We start from the raw sequence: 19221 nt of genomic DNA on the forward strand, positions 1-19221 counted from the left end.
TGCCCTAAACTAACTGAGAACAAAGTATGTAAAGTAAAAGTTTATCTACTATTATTGTCAAACAACATGCACATAGATAAACCAGCAGGAATAGAAACTAAGTTTCTAATTGTACTTAGGTTCCTGTTTCACATTAAAACCTTAAAACCAAAGAACATAAACTTCCTTTAGCTTTGACTTCAAAGAAACCCAAGAGATATGTTGGGTACATTCTTTCCAGATGTGTACTTTTACACATACACAGATGAATAATTATTAATTATTAATTATTAATTGGGAAATGGTAGGTTTTTAAACATAAAAACCTAACCCTTTTTAGTCAGTAACCCACTCCCTTAGCAGGTGTCATGGACTCTCCTCAGGAGCTGCTGTGTGAGTGGAAATGCTCTCGGTGCAGAACGGAATGGGTCCCCAGGCGGCCACCTTGGTCAGTCATCAAGCAGCAGCAGGATCCATGGCGGTGCTGCAGGAGCAAGCAGTACATGTCCTTGGACACAGTGATCACTACCGAAGACTAAGATGCCACGCCGTGTGCAGCCCCCAGGAGGCTGTGTTTATCCAGGGCCTGAATGCCAAGCACATTCAAGCGGAGGCCAGGGGGAGGGGGTAGACGTGTCCACCAGAAATCTCTGCCTCAGGCTGTCTTCTGGCCCCCTTTTAAAAGCTGAAACGCATCACCGTGGAATTGGAGCACCTGGTCTTTGTCAGCAGGAAAAATGGCCCAATACTACCGAAGCTGCTCTTCCAGAAGCAGGCCCACCTGTGTGAGTACTATCAGCACACCTCCCTGCTTCAGACACAGAGGAGGGAGAGCTCCTCAGCTTCCTGAAGGGACTAGCATCCTTATTCTGCAACCTCTCCTATAAGTCTGCCCTCTTACACACGCAGATGTTTGCCCAACTGGCCCTCTCTGGGCTGTGGCCACTCTCCGAGCTCAACCCTGTCATTATCTCTGGTACAGAACTACAGCGGACAGAGTACCTGGATTCCATTTCCTGTTCCTCAGGCTCAGGGGACATCAAAGTCCAGCACTCGTGCCATAAGATCTGATGGAACAGGAAGTCCACACCTCCTCCCTCAGCCTGGACACGGCTAGTTCATCCCAGCTGCCCTGCAGTCTAAACTCTGAGAGCTGCCTACTCCAAGAGAATGGCTCCAACAGTCCAGATCATTCTGAGGACCCTACGTCATATGACTCAGAACTGGGGACAGCAAATGCTCATGATTCAGACCCATCTCTCTGCAGGAGGTATTGTTAGAGTTCAGCAAAGCCCAGGTTAACTCTGTGCGAACGAATGGACTGAGCCAAGAAACAAACATTTCCACATAGCAGGCCTCACTCTCCCTCCACGGTCCCTGCCTCCACACCAGGACACACCTACACTTTGATGAGCCTGCAGAGCCCCTGCCCAGCAGCCTCTGGGGCTTGAGATGGTGGCTACAAGCAGGAGCCATTTTCCAAGGCACCTGGCACTATGGGCTTGCCAGCATCTGGGCACTGCCTAAGCTGTCACTTTGGGGAGCACTTCAGACCAGCACTCTAGTACTATGAGAGTAGCTGGCAGAGGGAGTGGCCACAGAAGCCTCTGCTGGATGATGGAGCTGGACTGAGCCTCGTGGCTTCTCAACCATCAGTCCGAAAAGCAAGAGATGGATCTCAGAGGATGACTTCTACTGGCCTCCCCAGGAAGAGCCCTGCCCCAGAGGGTCCTTCAGATCACCCCGTTAACTTCTTCCAGAGAGGCTCCATAGTCCAGGCCTGGTCTCCTCAGGCATTTTTCTCAAGGACCAAGAAAAAGCTGCTCCACAGGGGCCTTCAACAAAGCTTGTGTGTCTTCTCCAGGAAGCAGGAAAAGCAAGGCAACCATGGCGCAGGAGCATAAGAACTTCAGAGTGGTGTGTCACAGGCAGATGGGCAGGTGACCGGAGAGTTCCAGGCGGTCTCACTGCCAGGGTGCTGCCTTTCAGAGAGCAGTTCTGGGGTCCTCTTTTCCATTATTAATTGGGTGATGTCTTCTCACAAGAAAAACCCTCATCCCAGTAATAAGGAGTACCCTTGCTGAGTAACTGAAGAAGGCACTGCAGTAAAAGCACTGTATTTCCTCATACAATCTTAATAAAGCACTGCCCAAAATTGCTTATACAGAGTACAAAAATACTAACTTATGTATTGAAATGGAAAATATTTTCCTTCAAACTACCCTATACATCTTGTTAAACAAAACTCTTGATTCTGTCTGTAGCCCAGAGCAAACCCTGCCTCTGGAAGGCCCAGGAGTGTCCAGTGCCACTTCCCAAGGCCTCTGTCTCAGGTGGTTTATTTACCAGCTGCTTGTTTAATGTCCTACACGTGCTGTTTACAATGAGGCCAGCTTGGCCCCTCCCCACTGCCGTGTGAAATCCAGAATAGGTCAAATAATTACCACTGAATTTTTGTGTAATTCTCATACATGGGCTTCCTCTTTCAAAGAAAAATGTGTGCCCTAGAGTCAGTCTCTTTCTCTCATTTTCTGTTTGCAGTGACCCAGCAGAGAATTCTGGCCAGGTTCCTTGACCCTGGTTGGGCAGTGTGGGTTTTTCTGTCAGTCCATGTGGTGGTTGTAATCATGGTAGAAAAGGTGTCCTCTGTGCCTGAGTTCAGGCTGGTCCCTGGGAGAGAGAACCGTGTGCCCTTTGGATCTCCTAGTTAGTAGCAGTCCCCTGGGGAGCAGGAAGTATTGAGCAGTATGCAGTACATCATGTACTCACTCATTCACTCAGCAAATGTTTACTGAGCACCTGTGATGTGCTAGGGACACAGCAGGAAACAAAGCCAAGTCCCTACCTTCATGGAATTTACATTCTAGCAAGAGAGATGGGAAATAAAATTAACAAGTAACATGATTATGGGCAGGTGATCATAACTGCTATGGATAACAATCACGGAGTGCTAAGGCTGGGGGGATACTGTTTCATACAGGGTGGCCAAGGGAGCCCCACAGATCAGGTGACATTTGAGGAGATGTGAAGGAAGGGAGGGAGGAAGGCATAAGGCAAGGTCTGTAGTTCAAGCAGGAAGACTAAAGGCAAAGACCCTGCTATGGGAACATCCTTGACGCATCCGGGAAATAGCAGAGACCAGAGGGGCTGGAAGACAGGAGTGGAGAGGAAGCAGCTGGCAATGAGGTCACAGTGATGGAGGCCTGTAGGCCACAGAAGGGGCACTGAATTTTGCTTTGAGGGAAATAGTAGCCATTGCAGGGTTTCGGGCAGAGGAACATGATCTGACATATTTTAAATGGGTGAGTCATCCTGGCTCATATGTTGAAGGACTAGAGGGGGCTACTGCCATAACCAAGCCAGGGATGTCGGCAGACTGAACCCATGAGGTGGTTTAGGTGGGCAGAGGTAGATTATGGATATGTCAACAGGATACGCTGACAGATTTGATGTGTAGTATGAAAGAAAGAAAATCAAGGATAACTCCTTAACCCCATCCTACCCCCCAACATCAGCATTAATGCTCCACCACACACACAGCCTGATCGGAGCCCAAATTACCCAAGATCCCTGAGGGGGCAGGAGCCCAGCCTGGGGTGGGCAGCGCAGCCTGAGCCTGGCCCTGTTTTCCTCAGGCCTGTGAGTATATTCCATATTCCAGAAGTGTCCTAGGAGGCTGCAGGAGTGAGGCCCTGCAGACACTCACTTCAGTCCACCTACCCCCACCCTCCCAGAGATTAGCAGCATTAGAGCTGACCCTCTACTCATCACCAAAAGCTGCTGATGCTTTCGGATGAGCAGACTTTTACCCCCTCATCTCTGATGGAAAGCTGATGTAAACTCAGTAAACCTCAGTACTGGCCACAATATTTTTTAAATATTTTATGCAAGAAAGTGTTTGCAGTGTGGGGCTCTGGCCCTGAGAAGTGCTTTGCAATGTACTGAAGAAAGTGCTGCTGTGTGACTTTTTTAAATGATTTTGCAGTAAAGACTTGATTTTCCCTTCTTTTTTCTTTTTAATTCCCACCTAAGAATATCTTTATTGATTTGAGAGAGAGATGAAAGGACAGAAAGGGGACAGAGGGAGAGAGAAAGGGGAGGGAGAGAGAAACATCGATGTGAGAGAGAAACATCGATCAACTGCCTCCTGTACGTACCTCTACGAAGAGACAAACTTGCAACCTAGGTCTATGTGCCCGACCAGGCATCAAACCTGTGCCTTATTGGTGTACAGGACAACACTGCAACCAACTGAGCCACGTGGCCAGGGCAAGATGATCTTTATTCAGAAAAGAAAAAACAAAACTAACCTTTTAAATGGGTTCTAGTGTTTTTTGTTTGATTTTTAAATTAGGACACACACATCAAATTTAATCTGAGCTGAACCTAGTGGTTCCTCCAAGCTACAGAGGTTGCTGCTGCCTGTGCCTCAGCCAGAACACAAACAGAGGGCTCATGTGACTTGGCTTCCCTGCTTCTTCACTGCATAAGCCTCTCTAGGCTGTCCTCATCCATTGCTAGCCAATTCTTTTCATGTTTTAATATTCTATTTGTGAGGAAGTCTCTCTTTCCTTGATGCTCACTTAGTCGTGCATACTTTCAGTAGGGAGAGTAAGATGTTTAGAAGAACAAGAGCTGAGTTTCCTCTTAGAAAGACCTTTGGTGGCAGCTAGCTTCTAGAGAGCTCAAAACAAAGCGGCCCTGGTGCAGCAGGAACACTATTCCAGACCGTTCAGGAAGTGTCTGAAATAGCCCAACCATCCTGTGGGCAAGATGAGTGCCCTGGTGGGAATTATGAACATTCTCCCAAGCCGACAGTTGGCAAACCCCTCCCCTTTAACACAAAAAGCTCACAGACCTTGAGTTTATATGGGGTGAGTGTTAATCAGCTGTTAAGATGGTGCACAGTTCAAATTAAACAAACAAAAAAAAAAAACAACACGCACACATACAATTAAAAAAAACTCCTTACCTTTCCGTGGAGGTCAGGTCAGAGACTGGGCAGTGCACTGAAGACAGTGGTAATGTCATGCTTGTGTCACTTTGAGATGTAGAGCTTTCTGAGGCCGGTTTTGTACTAGCAAATTCAATAACATATTTCAACATGTCTGGGAGTGGGAACCGAGCTGGGCCTGAGCCATACTTCACATACCTAAGAGGCAAAAGCAATGGTACTGTACTGGCTGTGTCTGTCTTACATTTTGAGGCTTGCTAACAAAATATCCATTATTGTGTGAAGACTCAATGGAAAGGCTACTGCTAAAGACTACACAATATTTAATGCGTTACTCAAGAAATCTATAGGACAAAAAAATCTCTAACAAAAAGTAAAGTAAATTTTTACAAAAGTAAAAATTCTTAACAATCAAAATTTTTATACCTGGCAGAAATCATTTCAAATGGGCTCCTAACCAAAGTCACATCAGTTTTTCTTTCTCTCGCTATCATATCACATTTAGGCTCTGGTCCTAAAAGTAAACGCTGTTTCTTAAAGGAAAATAGAAATATTACCAGTACTCAAATCTAAAATAATGCTGGTGAAATAGTACCCAAGGGTTTTTCTTTGCTGCCCTTTACATCAACCACTTTGCAATTATTAGAGAAAAAATGAAATAAAGCTCCAAGTGAGAAGTGAGTATTGATAAAGGTCAATGTTTAAGAAAACTGGCAAATCTTTCTTTTGCAGAGTCCTAAGTTCCCTATTATTCATACACTCAACAGCATAGACCAGGCATGAGTTACTAAAGATTTCTTTAGGATTAGTAAGTAATAAATATCTGAAGTATATAACCAAAGTAACTAACAAATTTTAATAATACCCAATATTCTGCCATTATTAGCACATGTAACAGTAAAGAAATTTACTTTAATGAATTCTATAGTTCACTGTAGTAGACAGAGTTTAAGTGGTACAATAATTAAGCTGACTGATTGGTACAAGTAAACTCTGTAATTCTGAGATTTTATTCACAAAGGATAGGGTCGCCCTGCATTTTTCTTCTCTGAATAAAGTGAAAAAAAGAAACAGGTATAGAACTAGAAAGAAAGAAAATTGCCTGTGTCTGTACCAAAAAGGACACTATGAAATAAAAACACTAGTGGAATATAAGTACAGTGCAACTCAAAGTCAACCACCTGTTAGAGGGTATGTAGCAAATACACTTCATCTTCACTAATTTAAAGGAGAAATAGAATGACTGCTCCTGTCGATCTGGTTGCTGCAGAGAGTTACAGCTTCCATTAAAAAAGGATGCCGAATATGTGAAGCTTAGGAACCTTAAATAACAGTTTTATTCCTTAGATATATTTCATTGCCTTAATTTCAGCTATTATCAGCTTATCTAAACACTTCTTTCAAGACCTACTTTCTCCATGAAATCTTCACTAACATGTCATCCTCCCAATGCTCGACAGGGTATCTTTTCTCTCTGAACTCCTACAGCACACGAACTAAACTTCTCATCTATCCCATAATGTATCATCTTAAGCCCTCAGTGTTTGCTGAATTAATTAATGCACGACTGTCCTGGGCCAAAGGAAACACTTTCTTACTAGCAACGTGACATCAATAATCTGTCATAGGATTTTAAGCCATCATTTTGTTTCTATAACTCTTTGCAGGTTTGCTGTATTTTAATATGATATGCATATAAAATTTCAGGAAAAATTTTCGTCTAAGAAACTTATCCTCAATTTTATGACATTATTTTCCTGTTCTTCTAGTGATTTCCTTTAGACCAACTACTTCATACTATGCAGCACCTGTATTTAGTAAAACTGGAGCAAAAGTGGTTTCAAAAAAGATGTCTACACTGTACATAAAAAAATTTTATTTTTAATTGTCTATCAAGGTATCTTAGAGAAGAAATGGTGAACTTTTTTTTAATGACAAAAGTAATACAACCACCAAGTAAGAAAATTCAAATACAAAATAGTGTAGAACAAACCATAAAAGTCACCTGCCCCATCTCAGTTACACTCTCTGATGGTATTCATTAACAATTTCTTGTATATTTTCCCAGGACAAATACTTTTTTAAAAAGTTTACCCATTAAACTATCTGAAATTTAAAAAGTCATTATATTTAAAAAAGAGCAATGTTATACTACAGGAAACATTCTGATACATTATTTTAAAATCTAAATAAGCCAGAATGCCTTGTTGGTTACTGGTAAATTGAGTATTCTGAGCTATAACACATCAGGTATATTTGGTTCTATAAAAACAATTAAAACTTCCCAGTCTTACACAGTATGATGAAAACCTTAAACATGAAATATTGTTGCAAGGAGAGTCCTGTAAATCACTCCCAGGAGAGAATTTGAGGAATCAATCCTCAGCTTAAGCATCAAGACAAGTAGATGATCTATCACAATATGTTTCGTGTAACTTATTCCTAAGCAATTGAGAGGGAGCTGGGAGAGGAGGAATTTTAGGCCCTACGTCTATGCTGGACTAGTATGCAAAGTATTGCCTTCCAGAAAAATTAATGGCCTAGCAATGAACTGGGTGGTGGTAACAGCAATATTGTTAAGCAGATAAAGAAGGAACTGACATTGTAGGGGATTCCTTCTTAAATGCTAAATCAATGGGCTCTATCTTGACTAGAAAAGTACACTGACTTCTCTCTTAGGAAGTCATAGGGGTGATTCCACAGAAATAGTGTACAAGAAACAAACAAAAGGGACTGATTCCTCTGTAAGACAAATAACTTTGTATGTATTGGAAATATTAGCCTTCTCAGAGAAGAGGATGAGGAAGGGATAGAGAACCTGTTTGAAAAAGTAATGATAGAAAACTTCCCTAATTGGAGGAGAAAAAAAGACACACAAGTCCAGGAAGCACAGAGGGTCCCATTCAAGAGGCCCACTCCAAGACACATCATAATCAAAATGGCAAATATCAAAGACAAACAGAATCCTAAAGGCAGCAAGGGAGAAACATGTAGTGACATATAAGGCAGCCCTGGTACGGCTAGCAGCTGTCTTCTCAACAGAAACACTGCAAGCCACAAGGGAATGGCAAGAAATATTCCACGCAATGAAAAGCAAAGGCCTACAACCAACACTGCCCTACCCAGCAAAGGCTCTCAATTAAAATGGAAGGTGAAATAACAAGTTTCCCAGGCAAAAGAAGGCTAAAAGAATACACCTCCACCAAACCAGCAGTGCAAGATATGCTTAAAGGGACTGCTTTGAGAAGAGGAAAAGAGTCTATGAATACCCAGTTCCTTTCCCAGTCACCAATACTTGATACTACCAAGATTTTTAATACTTATTAACTTGATTGTGACAATGATGTGTTCTTTTAATTGTTACTTTATTATGCGTTGAAACTAAATATGATTTTGTATATTTCTTGCCTATTTCTATTATCTTTAAAAAGCTTTAAATGACTTTTTGGTATTCTTTATCCATTTTTTGACCTAATGTTTGGAGAATTTTTTCCCTAAAAAAAATCCCAAAAAACTATTAACCCTTTTCTAGATATGTGGCAAATACTTTCCTATTACTTACTCTTTAAGTTTTTTTAATGTTTATTACTGTACAGTCTTAAATGTTTAATATAGTCATATTGTCAATATTTTACTTTATAGCTTCTGGGTTTGAATATTTTACTTCAGGGTAAGAAAAATATTATTTTGTATTTTCTCCCAACACTTCTTAGATTTTACATATTGATTTTTAACTCTCCTGAATATTTTTTGTGTAATGTGTGAAATACAGCTCTATATTTGTTTTATTTCAAGTAATAGTGGTCCATGCACTTTATTTGTTGAATAAGCCTTATATTCCCCATTGATATGAAATGTCAACTTAATCTTATATTACATTGTTAGATATATATGTTTGTTTCTAGAATGCTCATTTTATTTCATTGATCTACTTGATTATGTCTGTGCTGGTGTCATGTTTCAATTGCTGAGACTTTATAATGGATTTCAATTTGTTAATATTTTATAATGGATCATGACATTTAAAAAATAAGTAAATAAAATCAATCTGCATTTAAAAAGAAAAAGAAAGAAGGAACTCCTACCTTTTGCAACGACATGGATAGAACTGGATAATATTATGCTAAGTGAAATAAGTCAGTGGGTGAATGACAAATACCATTATGATCTCACCTATAAGTGGAATCTATTCAACAAAATAGACTAATGAACAAAATAAATCACAGGCAAGGAAACATGGAGCAGACAGACAGTGACCAGAGGGTACGGGTCAGAAGGAAGGCAATGGTGGAAAGAAGGAGAAGGGACTAGACAAAGAACATGTATGAATGACCCATGGACATGGACAACAGTGTGGGAATTGACTGTGGGAGCGGGCGACAGGGTGGGATGGGTGGAGGAGGGCAAAGGGGGAAAAATTGAGGCAACTGTAATAGAATAAACATGATTTTAAAATTTTGAAAAAAAAGGAGAAAGGAAGAAAAAAATATTAGCCCTTTTAATCAGTTAGCACTGCTCTAGGTAGAACAGCACTGGTTTTTTGTTTTTTTACCTCTCCAAGACACTTCAGAAACTGTTTTCCCAAGACAAAGGGAGAGCTGTACTGTGAACAATTACCTCCCTCATGCTTGTGAAAAGATGGCAAGGAGAGTAGAAAAAGTAAAGGACTATAAAATCAGAACTTGCTTTCTCTGCAATACATTGCCAATAACTAACTGCATGGCTCAGGGTCACTTAAATCCCTGGGATTACCTGAAGACTGCTACACACTTACAAAATATTTTTTCTTACTTTATAAAAATATGCTAGTTAAGACTAAAACTCTGAATTAATTTTATACACAAATTATCTGAATTCAATGTTCTACTCTTACACCTCTAAGCACAGTTGTCCACAACTTACCTTTCCAGTTTTTGTTGTAGGACATTTACTTCCTTCTTCAACTTCCGAATACACTCTCTCTTACTTCGAACAAGCTCTTTGTTTCTGTAGATGTACCTAAAAAAATATGTCCAAAAACACAATTTATACCTAAAAACATTAATGACACTAAGTCTCGGCAAACTAGGATATAAGGAAACTCCTCAATCAGACAGAGTGCATCTATGAAAACATTTAATGGTAAAGACTGAAAGCTTTCCCCTAGACGCAATAAGGTTAAAAAAAAGTCAATTACAATAAAATTAAACATGAATTTAGGGATAAACAATTAGATATGTGCAAGACCTGTATACTAAAAATTACAAAACAGTGTTGAGAAAAATTCACAAAGAATTAAATAAATGGAGCTACCCTACTGCATTCATGGACTGAAGGACTAAAACTTGTTAAATCAATTTCCCCAAATTGGTCTACAGATTCAATACAATCCAATCAAAATCCCAATCACTATTAAGTAGAAACTAACAAGCTAATGCTAACATTTATACAGAAATGTAAATGACCAGGATAACCAAAGCAATTTTGAAAAAAGGAAAACAAAGTTGGAGAACTTACACTGAGGTCAGGATTTATAATAAAACCACAGTAATCAACACAATGAGGCACTGACGTAAGATTAGACCATAGACAGAAGAGAGGCTCCAGAAATAGACCGACAAATATAAGTTGAATTAATTTTGACGAAAGTCCCAAGGCAATTCAACAAAGGAAAGGAGAGTCTTTTCAACAAATGGTGAGAGAATAACTGGACAGCCACATGCCGTCTTTCCCCTTCTTGTGAAAAAAAGAAAACCCCTTATCTCACGCTATATATAATATAAGCTCTGAAAGTGTCACAGACATGAATCTAAGAATTAAAATTACACAATTTATTGAGAAAATAGAAGAAAATCTTTGTGACTTTGTTGTGGCAAAGATTTCTTTATTAGAACATAAAGAGCACAAACTATAAAAGAAAAACTGATGCATTACACTTCATCAAAACTAAAACTCCTGCTCTTCTAAAAATACTGGCAAAAAGAAGAAGAGACAAGCAGAGACAGGATATATTTGAATTTGAATCTAAAATATATTTTTAAAAATTCCAAAAACTCAGTAGGAATACAACAAGCCCAGATAAAAAAAAAAGTGGACAATTTGAACAGACACTTCACCAAAGAAAATATACAAATGACCATTAATTAAGTACATAAAAAGATGCTCAACATCATTAATTATCAGGGAAATATAAATAAAAAATTAGACAGTCCTACAAACCCACTATAATGGCTGACATTAAAAAGACTGATAATTCCACATATTGGCAAGAATTTGGAGCAAATGGAGCTCTCAAACACTGCTGGTAGAAATGTGGAATTGTATGGCCACTTTAGAAAACAGTTTGGAAATTCCTTATAAGCATACATTTTTCATAATACCCAGCAATCTCCATACCAAGACTTTTATGTGAATGTTTATTGCAACTTTACTCATAATAGCCTAAAAACGGATACATCTGAAATATCCATTCACTGGTGAATGGAAAAAATAACTGTGGAACATCCATACAATGGAATACTACTCAGTAATACGAAGGAACAAATCACTGATACATGCAACAACATGGATAAATCTCAAAATCATAATCATAAATGAAAGAAGACAGCCACAACAAGGTCTATACTAAATATTAATGGTCTTAATTATAACATTCTAGAAATGCATAACTAAAGGGCCATAAAACAAGTGGCGGAGGAAAGGGATTGACTGCAAAGGGGCACAAGTAACCCTTGGGTGATGGAAACGTTCTGTATCTTGACAGTGATGGTGGTTACTTGGCTACATACATTTGTCAAAACTCATTGGCTGTACACCTAAAAATGATAACTTCTTTCATGTGGAAACTATATATCAATAAACCAGACAAGAAAGACATACACTGTGGTTACTCCACATACTGTTCTTCACCCTCAAATTAATAGGGCTTTACCTAAAGCCTAGCTCCTCAAATTCTGGTCCAGAGATCAGAAGTATCATTAGCATCATCCTGAGAGCTTCTTAGAAATGCAAACTCATGCTCTAGCCTAGTCGCTCAGTTGGTTGGAGCACTGTCCCATATACCAAAAAGGCCTTGGGTTCGATTCCCAGTCAGGGCACATATCTAGCTTGCAGGTTCCATACACTCTCAGGGTATGTATGGGAAGCAACCGATCAATGTTTCTCTCTCCCTCATCAATGTTTCTCTTTCTCCCTTCCTCTACCTCTAAAATCAATGAAAAAAAACTTATCCTCAAATGAGGATTTAAAAAAAAAAAAAGAAAGCAAACTCTTGAGTCCCAACCTAGATCCACTAAAACCAAATATGCAGGTGAACTGTATGCACAATATACTTAGTATGGGCTCACTTCTGCTGCAATAATATAGTAAGACAACCACAGCACTCACCTGTCCATGTAAATGATCTGAGGAAATTCCAGCTTATTGTGAATTTTCTCTGGCTGACCAAGGGATTGGTTGAACTCAAATCTTGAGAGTTCAAAGGTCAACACTGGAGGTAGTTTTGTAAACCAACACTAGGTCAGGAGTAGAAATGTGGGAGAAAGAAGTTATTTTTAGGAAATGGCAATAGCCAGACTTAAAATATCTCTCATCAAATTTGTTCTTTTGGTATAGGATTTATATTCAAAGCAAACTCATACTAGAGCTTTTGTTTAATCTCAAGTCCTAAAGGAAATGACCACTTAGAATCATGCCCTCACTGGGAGCATGGCTGAACATTCCTCAGTACTCAACTCAACTATCGTCCTCAGAAATGACCACCCTTAAATATGTGAACAGCACCAAGCACCTATGACTCATTCATTAAGCCCTCAGTACTCAAAAGAGATCCAAAACCTGAAGAAAATGCCTAGTGTAACCAAAGAATTAGAAATTATGATCTAAGCAGCATGTAAGTAAGAAGACAACTGTCTCCATGAATCAGCTAAAAAGATATGCGTATATATATTACGTACTATTTTTTTAGTCTATTAACCATAATTTGAATCCTCTTTATGTCTAAAAAGGACATTTATAATAGCCTCATGATTATGAGTTCTCAAGTTCCTGAGAAAATTTCTCAATTCCAACAATTTACAGACTTCTTCTATAGGACTCTGACAAATGAACCTACAATGATACCTTAAATTTTAAGTAAAGAAACCCATGACTTACAAAAAGATCTCAACTGTCACTGATCATAGATTAGGAAAAGCTAAACCAGCAAAGGCATTTCTGTTCAATTTACCTGTATGCCAAAGGTCTTTATGAACAGCTTTAAAATGTCCCCTTTACCAAAGGTACAAACAGCTATGTTCCCTTCACATACCCTTGTCGGCAGGGTGAGGTAAACCCAGATGGCCTGTCTGACTACCTCAGGGCTAAATCTAAACAAGCATAGTGATTTTATATATATTTATACACTTAAAGAGTTTCCATCCTTGAATAAAGGTCTCTAGAGGGCTAAGTAGCTAATCAATTTTCCCCCTGTTTTATAAGCAGTCATCAGCTCTGCACAGCTCCTGCCAATCACGAATTAGTACATGTTTTGCTCCGTATTTTAATTCAAGAATGCTTTCATTTCCCCTATAGTAATGACTGAGCTGACCTCATCATGTAAGCCACAATTTTGTCTCAAAATGTATGATGAAAAGAGAATAATCCAAGCTATGTGGTGTTGACAATAGCGCTGCAAATGCAACCCACTAATTTTTGACCCAGCTGGAACTTTGATATATTAATTACCTTTGTTCTCCCTTTAATGTCCCTCTTTCTTTCCAACCCACAAAAATAAATAAATGAATACAAAATTTAAAAAGAAATTTTAAAGTAAAGGCAGGAGCTACAATTGAAAACAGTAAAAACTATAATAGGGAAAATATTCTAAATGGCATACCATAGGAGTTAATCACTGTACTTTTACCCTCCGAAAATATGGGGGCAGTGGGTTCTCCCTACTCAGGTACGGGTAGGCTTCAACAAAAAGAGAGAAACTTGATCATACTTGAAACATCAAAAGCAGAATACAACCTTTATATGATTAACTCAAATTCCAAATTCATACTTTTAGTAAAGAATTTATTTGTCCGATAGTAAGACTCACTAACTCATATCCACTCATGAGAGACTTCAAGCTAGTTGAAGTTTTTTAAGTGCAAAGTTATTTGATATGTGATAGGAAAACAGCTGGCCAAAAAGTTCAGTCCTACTTAACTGGCTGTGTCACTGGCAAACCAAATAAAAATATCCAACTCACCTCTTGTCCATACTTCACTGAATGATCGGAAGGAAGCAGCTCAATGTCACCCTCCACCATGGCCCCTTCCAAACATTCGTCTAAGTTGCGATAACCATTTACCTGAAGGGGATACTGGCCGAAGGTCTCATTGTTACAAAAGGGCTTTCCTAGACAAAGAAACAGATTGCTTTTTAAAAGACATTACTACCATAGCACTATCTAAAGCGTTTTTTTCTGGTACCACAGAGACATTATCTTCTTAATTCAGCAACATCCTGAGAACCGATGTGAAGTGCATTTAAGCCTCTATGGCAAATCTATGAACCAGCTAATCCAGGCACTGATCATTAAGAACTGCTAACATTGCAAAAAGAAAGACAACCAGACATCAAATGCCTCCTGATCAAGGTTATCCCACCACCTGTAAATGTGTCTTGCCTAAAAATGCCTTACCTGAATCCAGTCTCTAGATCCAACTACTAATTTTGAAAAGAGGAATAGAGAGGAACATGTTAAACTATATCTCAGGTATGCAAGCAGCAAAATTTCAGAATGTGGGGAATACAAATACTAGAGAACAAATAACCCAGTTTCTTTTTAAAAAAATTCAATGAAAAAAGATTGACAGAGGAGGGAGAGCCTACAGATTTTGAAAAGATACTCAAAAAACATATCAACCAATCATAAACGAACCACATTTGGATCCTAATTAAAAGAAACTGTACCCTGGCCGGTGTGGCTCAGTTGGTTGGAGCGTCGTTCCATACACCAAAAGGTTAAGGGTTCGATACCCGGTCAAGGCACATACCTAGGTTGCAGGTTTGATCCCTGGTCGGAGCACATATGGCAGGCAACTGATCAGTGTTTCTCTCTCACATCAATGTTTCTCTCTTTCTCTCTCTCTAAAAGCAATAAAAAAATGTCCTCAGGTGGGGATTTAAAAAAAAAAGAAACTGTAAAAATAAACCCTCACACTCTCCCTCCATATATGGTTATACAACAAATTAACAATTTAAATACTGACTAGATATTTGATATAAGAAATGCTATTTTCTTTGTAGTGATAGTGACTGTTTTAAAAAGTATGTCAGAAGGGTAAGAGTCAACAGGGGTTACACAGAAAATGATTGGCCATGGGCTGGCAATTGCTAAATTAATGGAGGTTTTTATACTAGTCTATTTGTATGTACTCAAAATTCTCTTCAGTTGGAAAACAAAAACACCTCATGTGTCCAATATGTAGCTTCTTTAGTAAACATTTTTGGCAGTCTAATACAATAAAAGCTTTTGAGATTATTCATTACACTGGAAAAAAACAACAAAAAATTGAGTTACATCACTATGTGTCTAAAATTAATACTAGAGTGGGAATCAAGATGGCAGAGGAGTAAATAGAAGTGACATTGACCACCTCCCAGGACCAAACTGGAATTACAACTAAATTGTGGGGAAATCAGCAAGCAACTGAACAGTGGCGAGAGAGGAGCCTTGTAGCCTCAGACAGACAGAGGAATCAGAATTAGTACAACATGACTGGTAAGTAGTGCAGCAGAGACTCGAGAAGGTGGGCAGAACACCCACGGGTGGCAGCATCAAAAGAATAATGAAACAGCCAGTAGGATCCCCCTGAGACGAGTGGGGTCTAAAACCCTAAATGGGGATCTCCAGCCTACAGCACCAGAGACCAAAAAGTATACAGATAACAACCAGCTGCAAAAAGCAGCAGGGTTGTTCTTGCCAGAGATGGGCAGCTAAAGATGCAAAGAGCCTTTTTAAGGGCCAATGCATAAATTTTTATTTGCAGCCACTTACCTTGGGCTCTGACAAAGGCGCAGGCAGAGTGGGCTAGAGACACCTGAGGAGAGACTGGGGAAGGAGGCTTTGGGGAGAGAGCTAAAAGAGTAGCTGGTCAGATCCCAGTGTTGACTCCTCCCCCATACAGCAGCATTCATCTTGGTCAGGCAAACCACTCCCCTGAGCGGCAACCCTGTGAGAGGACCCAATAAACCCACCCCCAGGAGGGACTTGATCCTGGCCCAATGGTGCTAAAGCCTGGCTGCTGAGTACAGAGTGGCAACCACAGATGGTAGATCCCTGGCTAAAGGACGCACAGAGTGGTCTAGAGACACTTGAGGAGAGGCGACAGGGGCTTTGGGGAGAGAGCAGAGAGAGTAGCCAGCGGGATCCAGCCTGACTGCTAAGTACAGAATGACTATATTAACAACTGAAGGAGACAGCCACAGACAGTGGATTCCTGGCAGTCTTGAACAGACTGCCTAAGGTCAGAAAGGGTCAACATCTGACATCATCAGAGGCAGATCCACAAAGAAAAAACAGCAGTCTCCTACCATAGAAGTTGGCCCCACAAAGGCAGGAAATAAGACAGATCAATTTAAGAAGCAGAAGCAAAAAAAAAAAAAAAGTCTCACAAATAATGGAAAGACAAAGAAACACCCCTCAACTGAACGGAAAGTGGGAAATCTCCACAAAGAGAACTAAATGAAATAGAGGCAAGTAACTATCAGATATTGAGTACAAAACAACGGTTCTAAGGAAGCTCAATGAGGTCAGTGAGCTCAGAGAAAATTATAGAAAACTACAAGGACACCACGAGGAACTTACTGCAAACTGTATCAGCGTGAAAAAGGACATAGAAACTATCAATAAGAGGCAAAAGGAAATGAAGAATACAATTTCTGAATTGAAGAACACAGTAGAAGGAATCAAAAGCAAGCTAGATGAAGCAGAGGATCAAATCAATGAGCTGGAGGATAAGGTAAAAAAAAGCTCCCAGAAAGAGCAAGAAAATGAAAAAAGACTCCAAAAGAATGAAGAGGCGTTTAGAGAAATGCAGGACAATCTGAAATGGAATAATATCTGTATTATAGGGATACCAGAGGGAGAAAAGAGGAGCAAGGGATAGAGAACCTGCTTGAAAAAGTCAGGATGGAAAACTTCCCTAATTGGAGGAGAGAAGAAGTCACACAAGTCCAGGAAGCACAGAGGGTCCCATTCAAGAGGAATCCAATGAGGCCCACTCCAAGACACATCATAATCAAAATGGCAAATATCAAAGACAAACAAAATCCTAAAGGCAGCAAGGGAGAAACATGTAGTGACATATAAGGCAGCCCTGGTACGGCTAGCAGCTGTCTTCTCAACAGAAACATTGCAAGCCACAAGGGAATGGCAAGAAATATTCCACGCAATGAAAAGCAAAGGCCTACAACCAACACTGCCCTACCCAGCAAAGGCTCTCAATTAAAATGGAAGGTGAAATAACAAGTTTCCCAGGCAAAAGAAGGCTAAAAGAATACACCTCCACCAAACCAGCAGTGCAAGATATGCTAAAGGGACTGCTTTGAGAAGAGGAAAAGAGTCTATGAATACCCAGTTCCTTTCCCAGTCACCAATACTTGATACTACCAAGATTTTTAATACTTATTAACTTGATTGTGACAATGATGTGTTCTTTTAATTGTTACTTTATTATGCGTTGAAACTAAATATGATTTTGTATATTTCTTGCCTATTTCTATTATCTTTAAAAAGCTTTAAATGACTTTTTGGTATTCTTTATCCATTTTTTGACCTAATGTTTGGAGAATTTTTTCCCTAAAAATAAAAAAACTATTAACCCTTTTTTAGATTTGTGCCAAATACTTTCCTATTCTATTATTTGCCCTTTAACTTTTTTTAAATGTTTATTACTGTATAGTCTTAAATGTTTAATATAGTCATATTGTCAATATTTTACTTTATAGCTTCTGGGTTTGAATATTTTACTTCAGGGTAAGAAAAATATTATTTTGTATTTTTCCCAACACTCCTTAGATTTTACATATTGATTTTTAACTCTCCTGAATATTTTTTTGGTATAATGTGTGAAACTGGGCTCTATATTTGTTTTATTTCAAGTAATAGTGGTCCATGCACTTTATTTGCTGAATAAGCCTTATTTTTCCCATTGATTTGAAACATCAATTTAACCATAAATTACATTGTTAGACAGATATATATATTTGTTTCTAGAATGCTCCTTTTATTTCACTGATCTACTTGATTATGTCTATGCTGGTGTCATGTTGTTTCAGTTGCTGAGATTTTATAATGGATTTCAATTTGTTAATATTTTATAATGGATCATGACATTTAAAAAAATAAGTAAATAAAATCAATCTACATTAAAAAAAACGAAAGAAGGAAATCCTACCTTTTGCGACAACATGGATAGAACTGGAGAATATTATGCTAAGTGAAATAAGCCAATGGGTGAAAGACAAATACCATATGATCTCACCTATAAGTGGAATCTATTCAAAAAAATAAACTAATGAACAAAATAAACCACAGGCATGGAAACATGGAGCAGACTGAAAGCAACCAGAGCAGGAGGGGAAGAAAAATGGTGGAAGGAAGGGAAGGGGACTAGACAAAAAACATGCATGAATGACTCATGGACATGGATTAGAGAGTGGGAATTGACTGTGGGAGCGGCTGGAGGGTGTGGGGGGTGGGATGGGTGGAGGAGGGCAAAGGGGGAAAATTGAGACAACTGTAACAGAATAAACATGATTTAAAAATAAAAAAATACAATAAAATAATTTCCCTCAAAAAAGTAAATAAAATTAATACTAGATTTGGGCAATGCAAATATTATACTATTTAATATAACAACTCTGAGATAATGATCAGCTCTATCTTATAGATGAAGAGATCAAGGATCCCGGAGCTCACATAATTTGTCCACAATTACACAGATACTAAGAGGGAGAACCAACACTCCCACCTGCATTTGTCAGATTCTCAACCCTTTTCATTACACTGCTTTCCCAAAAGGACAGAGTACTACAGATTTGGTCACAGGACTAACATTAACATTTAGAGCAGGGAATTTACCTTCACGGACCCCTTCAGTGAGGAAAGTACCGTAGAATAGCTGCACCATTGGATTTTCAGATTTGTTCCTGGGATTGCCGCTTTTAAAAAAAGGACACAACTCAGTATCATTTGAATTAGATAAGCACTACAACTAAACCCAAACATCATTCAACAACAAGAACAGTACGTGTTCATTAAACACCAAAGAGCC

At 39.2% G+C, this 19221-nt stretch overlaps 1 protein-coding gene and 1 pseudogene across 5 annotated transcripts in view; one reads left to right on the forward strand and one right to left on the reverse strand.

The window, feature by feature from the left end:
- The window catches only part of USP28 (ubiquitin specific peptidase 28), an 81780-nt gene that overhangs the window by 17066 nt on the left and 45493 nt on the right, over nt 1-19221 (reverse strand). For 4 of the 5 annotated variants that reach the window (XM_054592275.1, XM_054592279.1, XM_054592274.1 and 1 more), the window contains exons 9-13: nt 19029-19108; nt 14148-14296; nt 12299-12426; nt 9836-9931; nt 4952-5131 (exon numbers count right to left, since the gene is read on the reverse strand). In XM_054592275.1, coding sequence (XP_054448250.1) covers nt 4952-5131; nt 9836-9931; nt 12299-12426; nt 14148-14296; nt 19029-19108 — 633 coding nt within the window. The remainder of the gene's footprint in view (nt 1-4951; nt 5132-9835; nt 9932-12298; nt 12427-14147; nt 14297-19028; nt 19109-19221) is intronic. The other variant, XM_054592277.1, reaches the window with a different exon arrangement.
- On the forward strand, nt 383-1923 carry LOC129086079 (pleckstrin homology domain-containing family M member 1-like; annotated as a pseudogene).

This window comes from Pteronotus mesoamericanus, unplaced genomic scaffold (assembly GCF_021234165.1).
Source record: "Pteronotus mesoamericanus isolate MK-2021 breed Mesoamerican mustached bat unplaced genomic scaffold, CSHL_Meso_final scaffold_36, whole genome shotgun sequence".
NCBI lineage: Eukaryota > Metazoa > Chordata > Mammalia > Chiroptera > Mormoopidae > Pteronotus > Pteronotus mesoamericanus.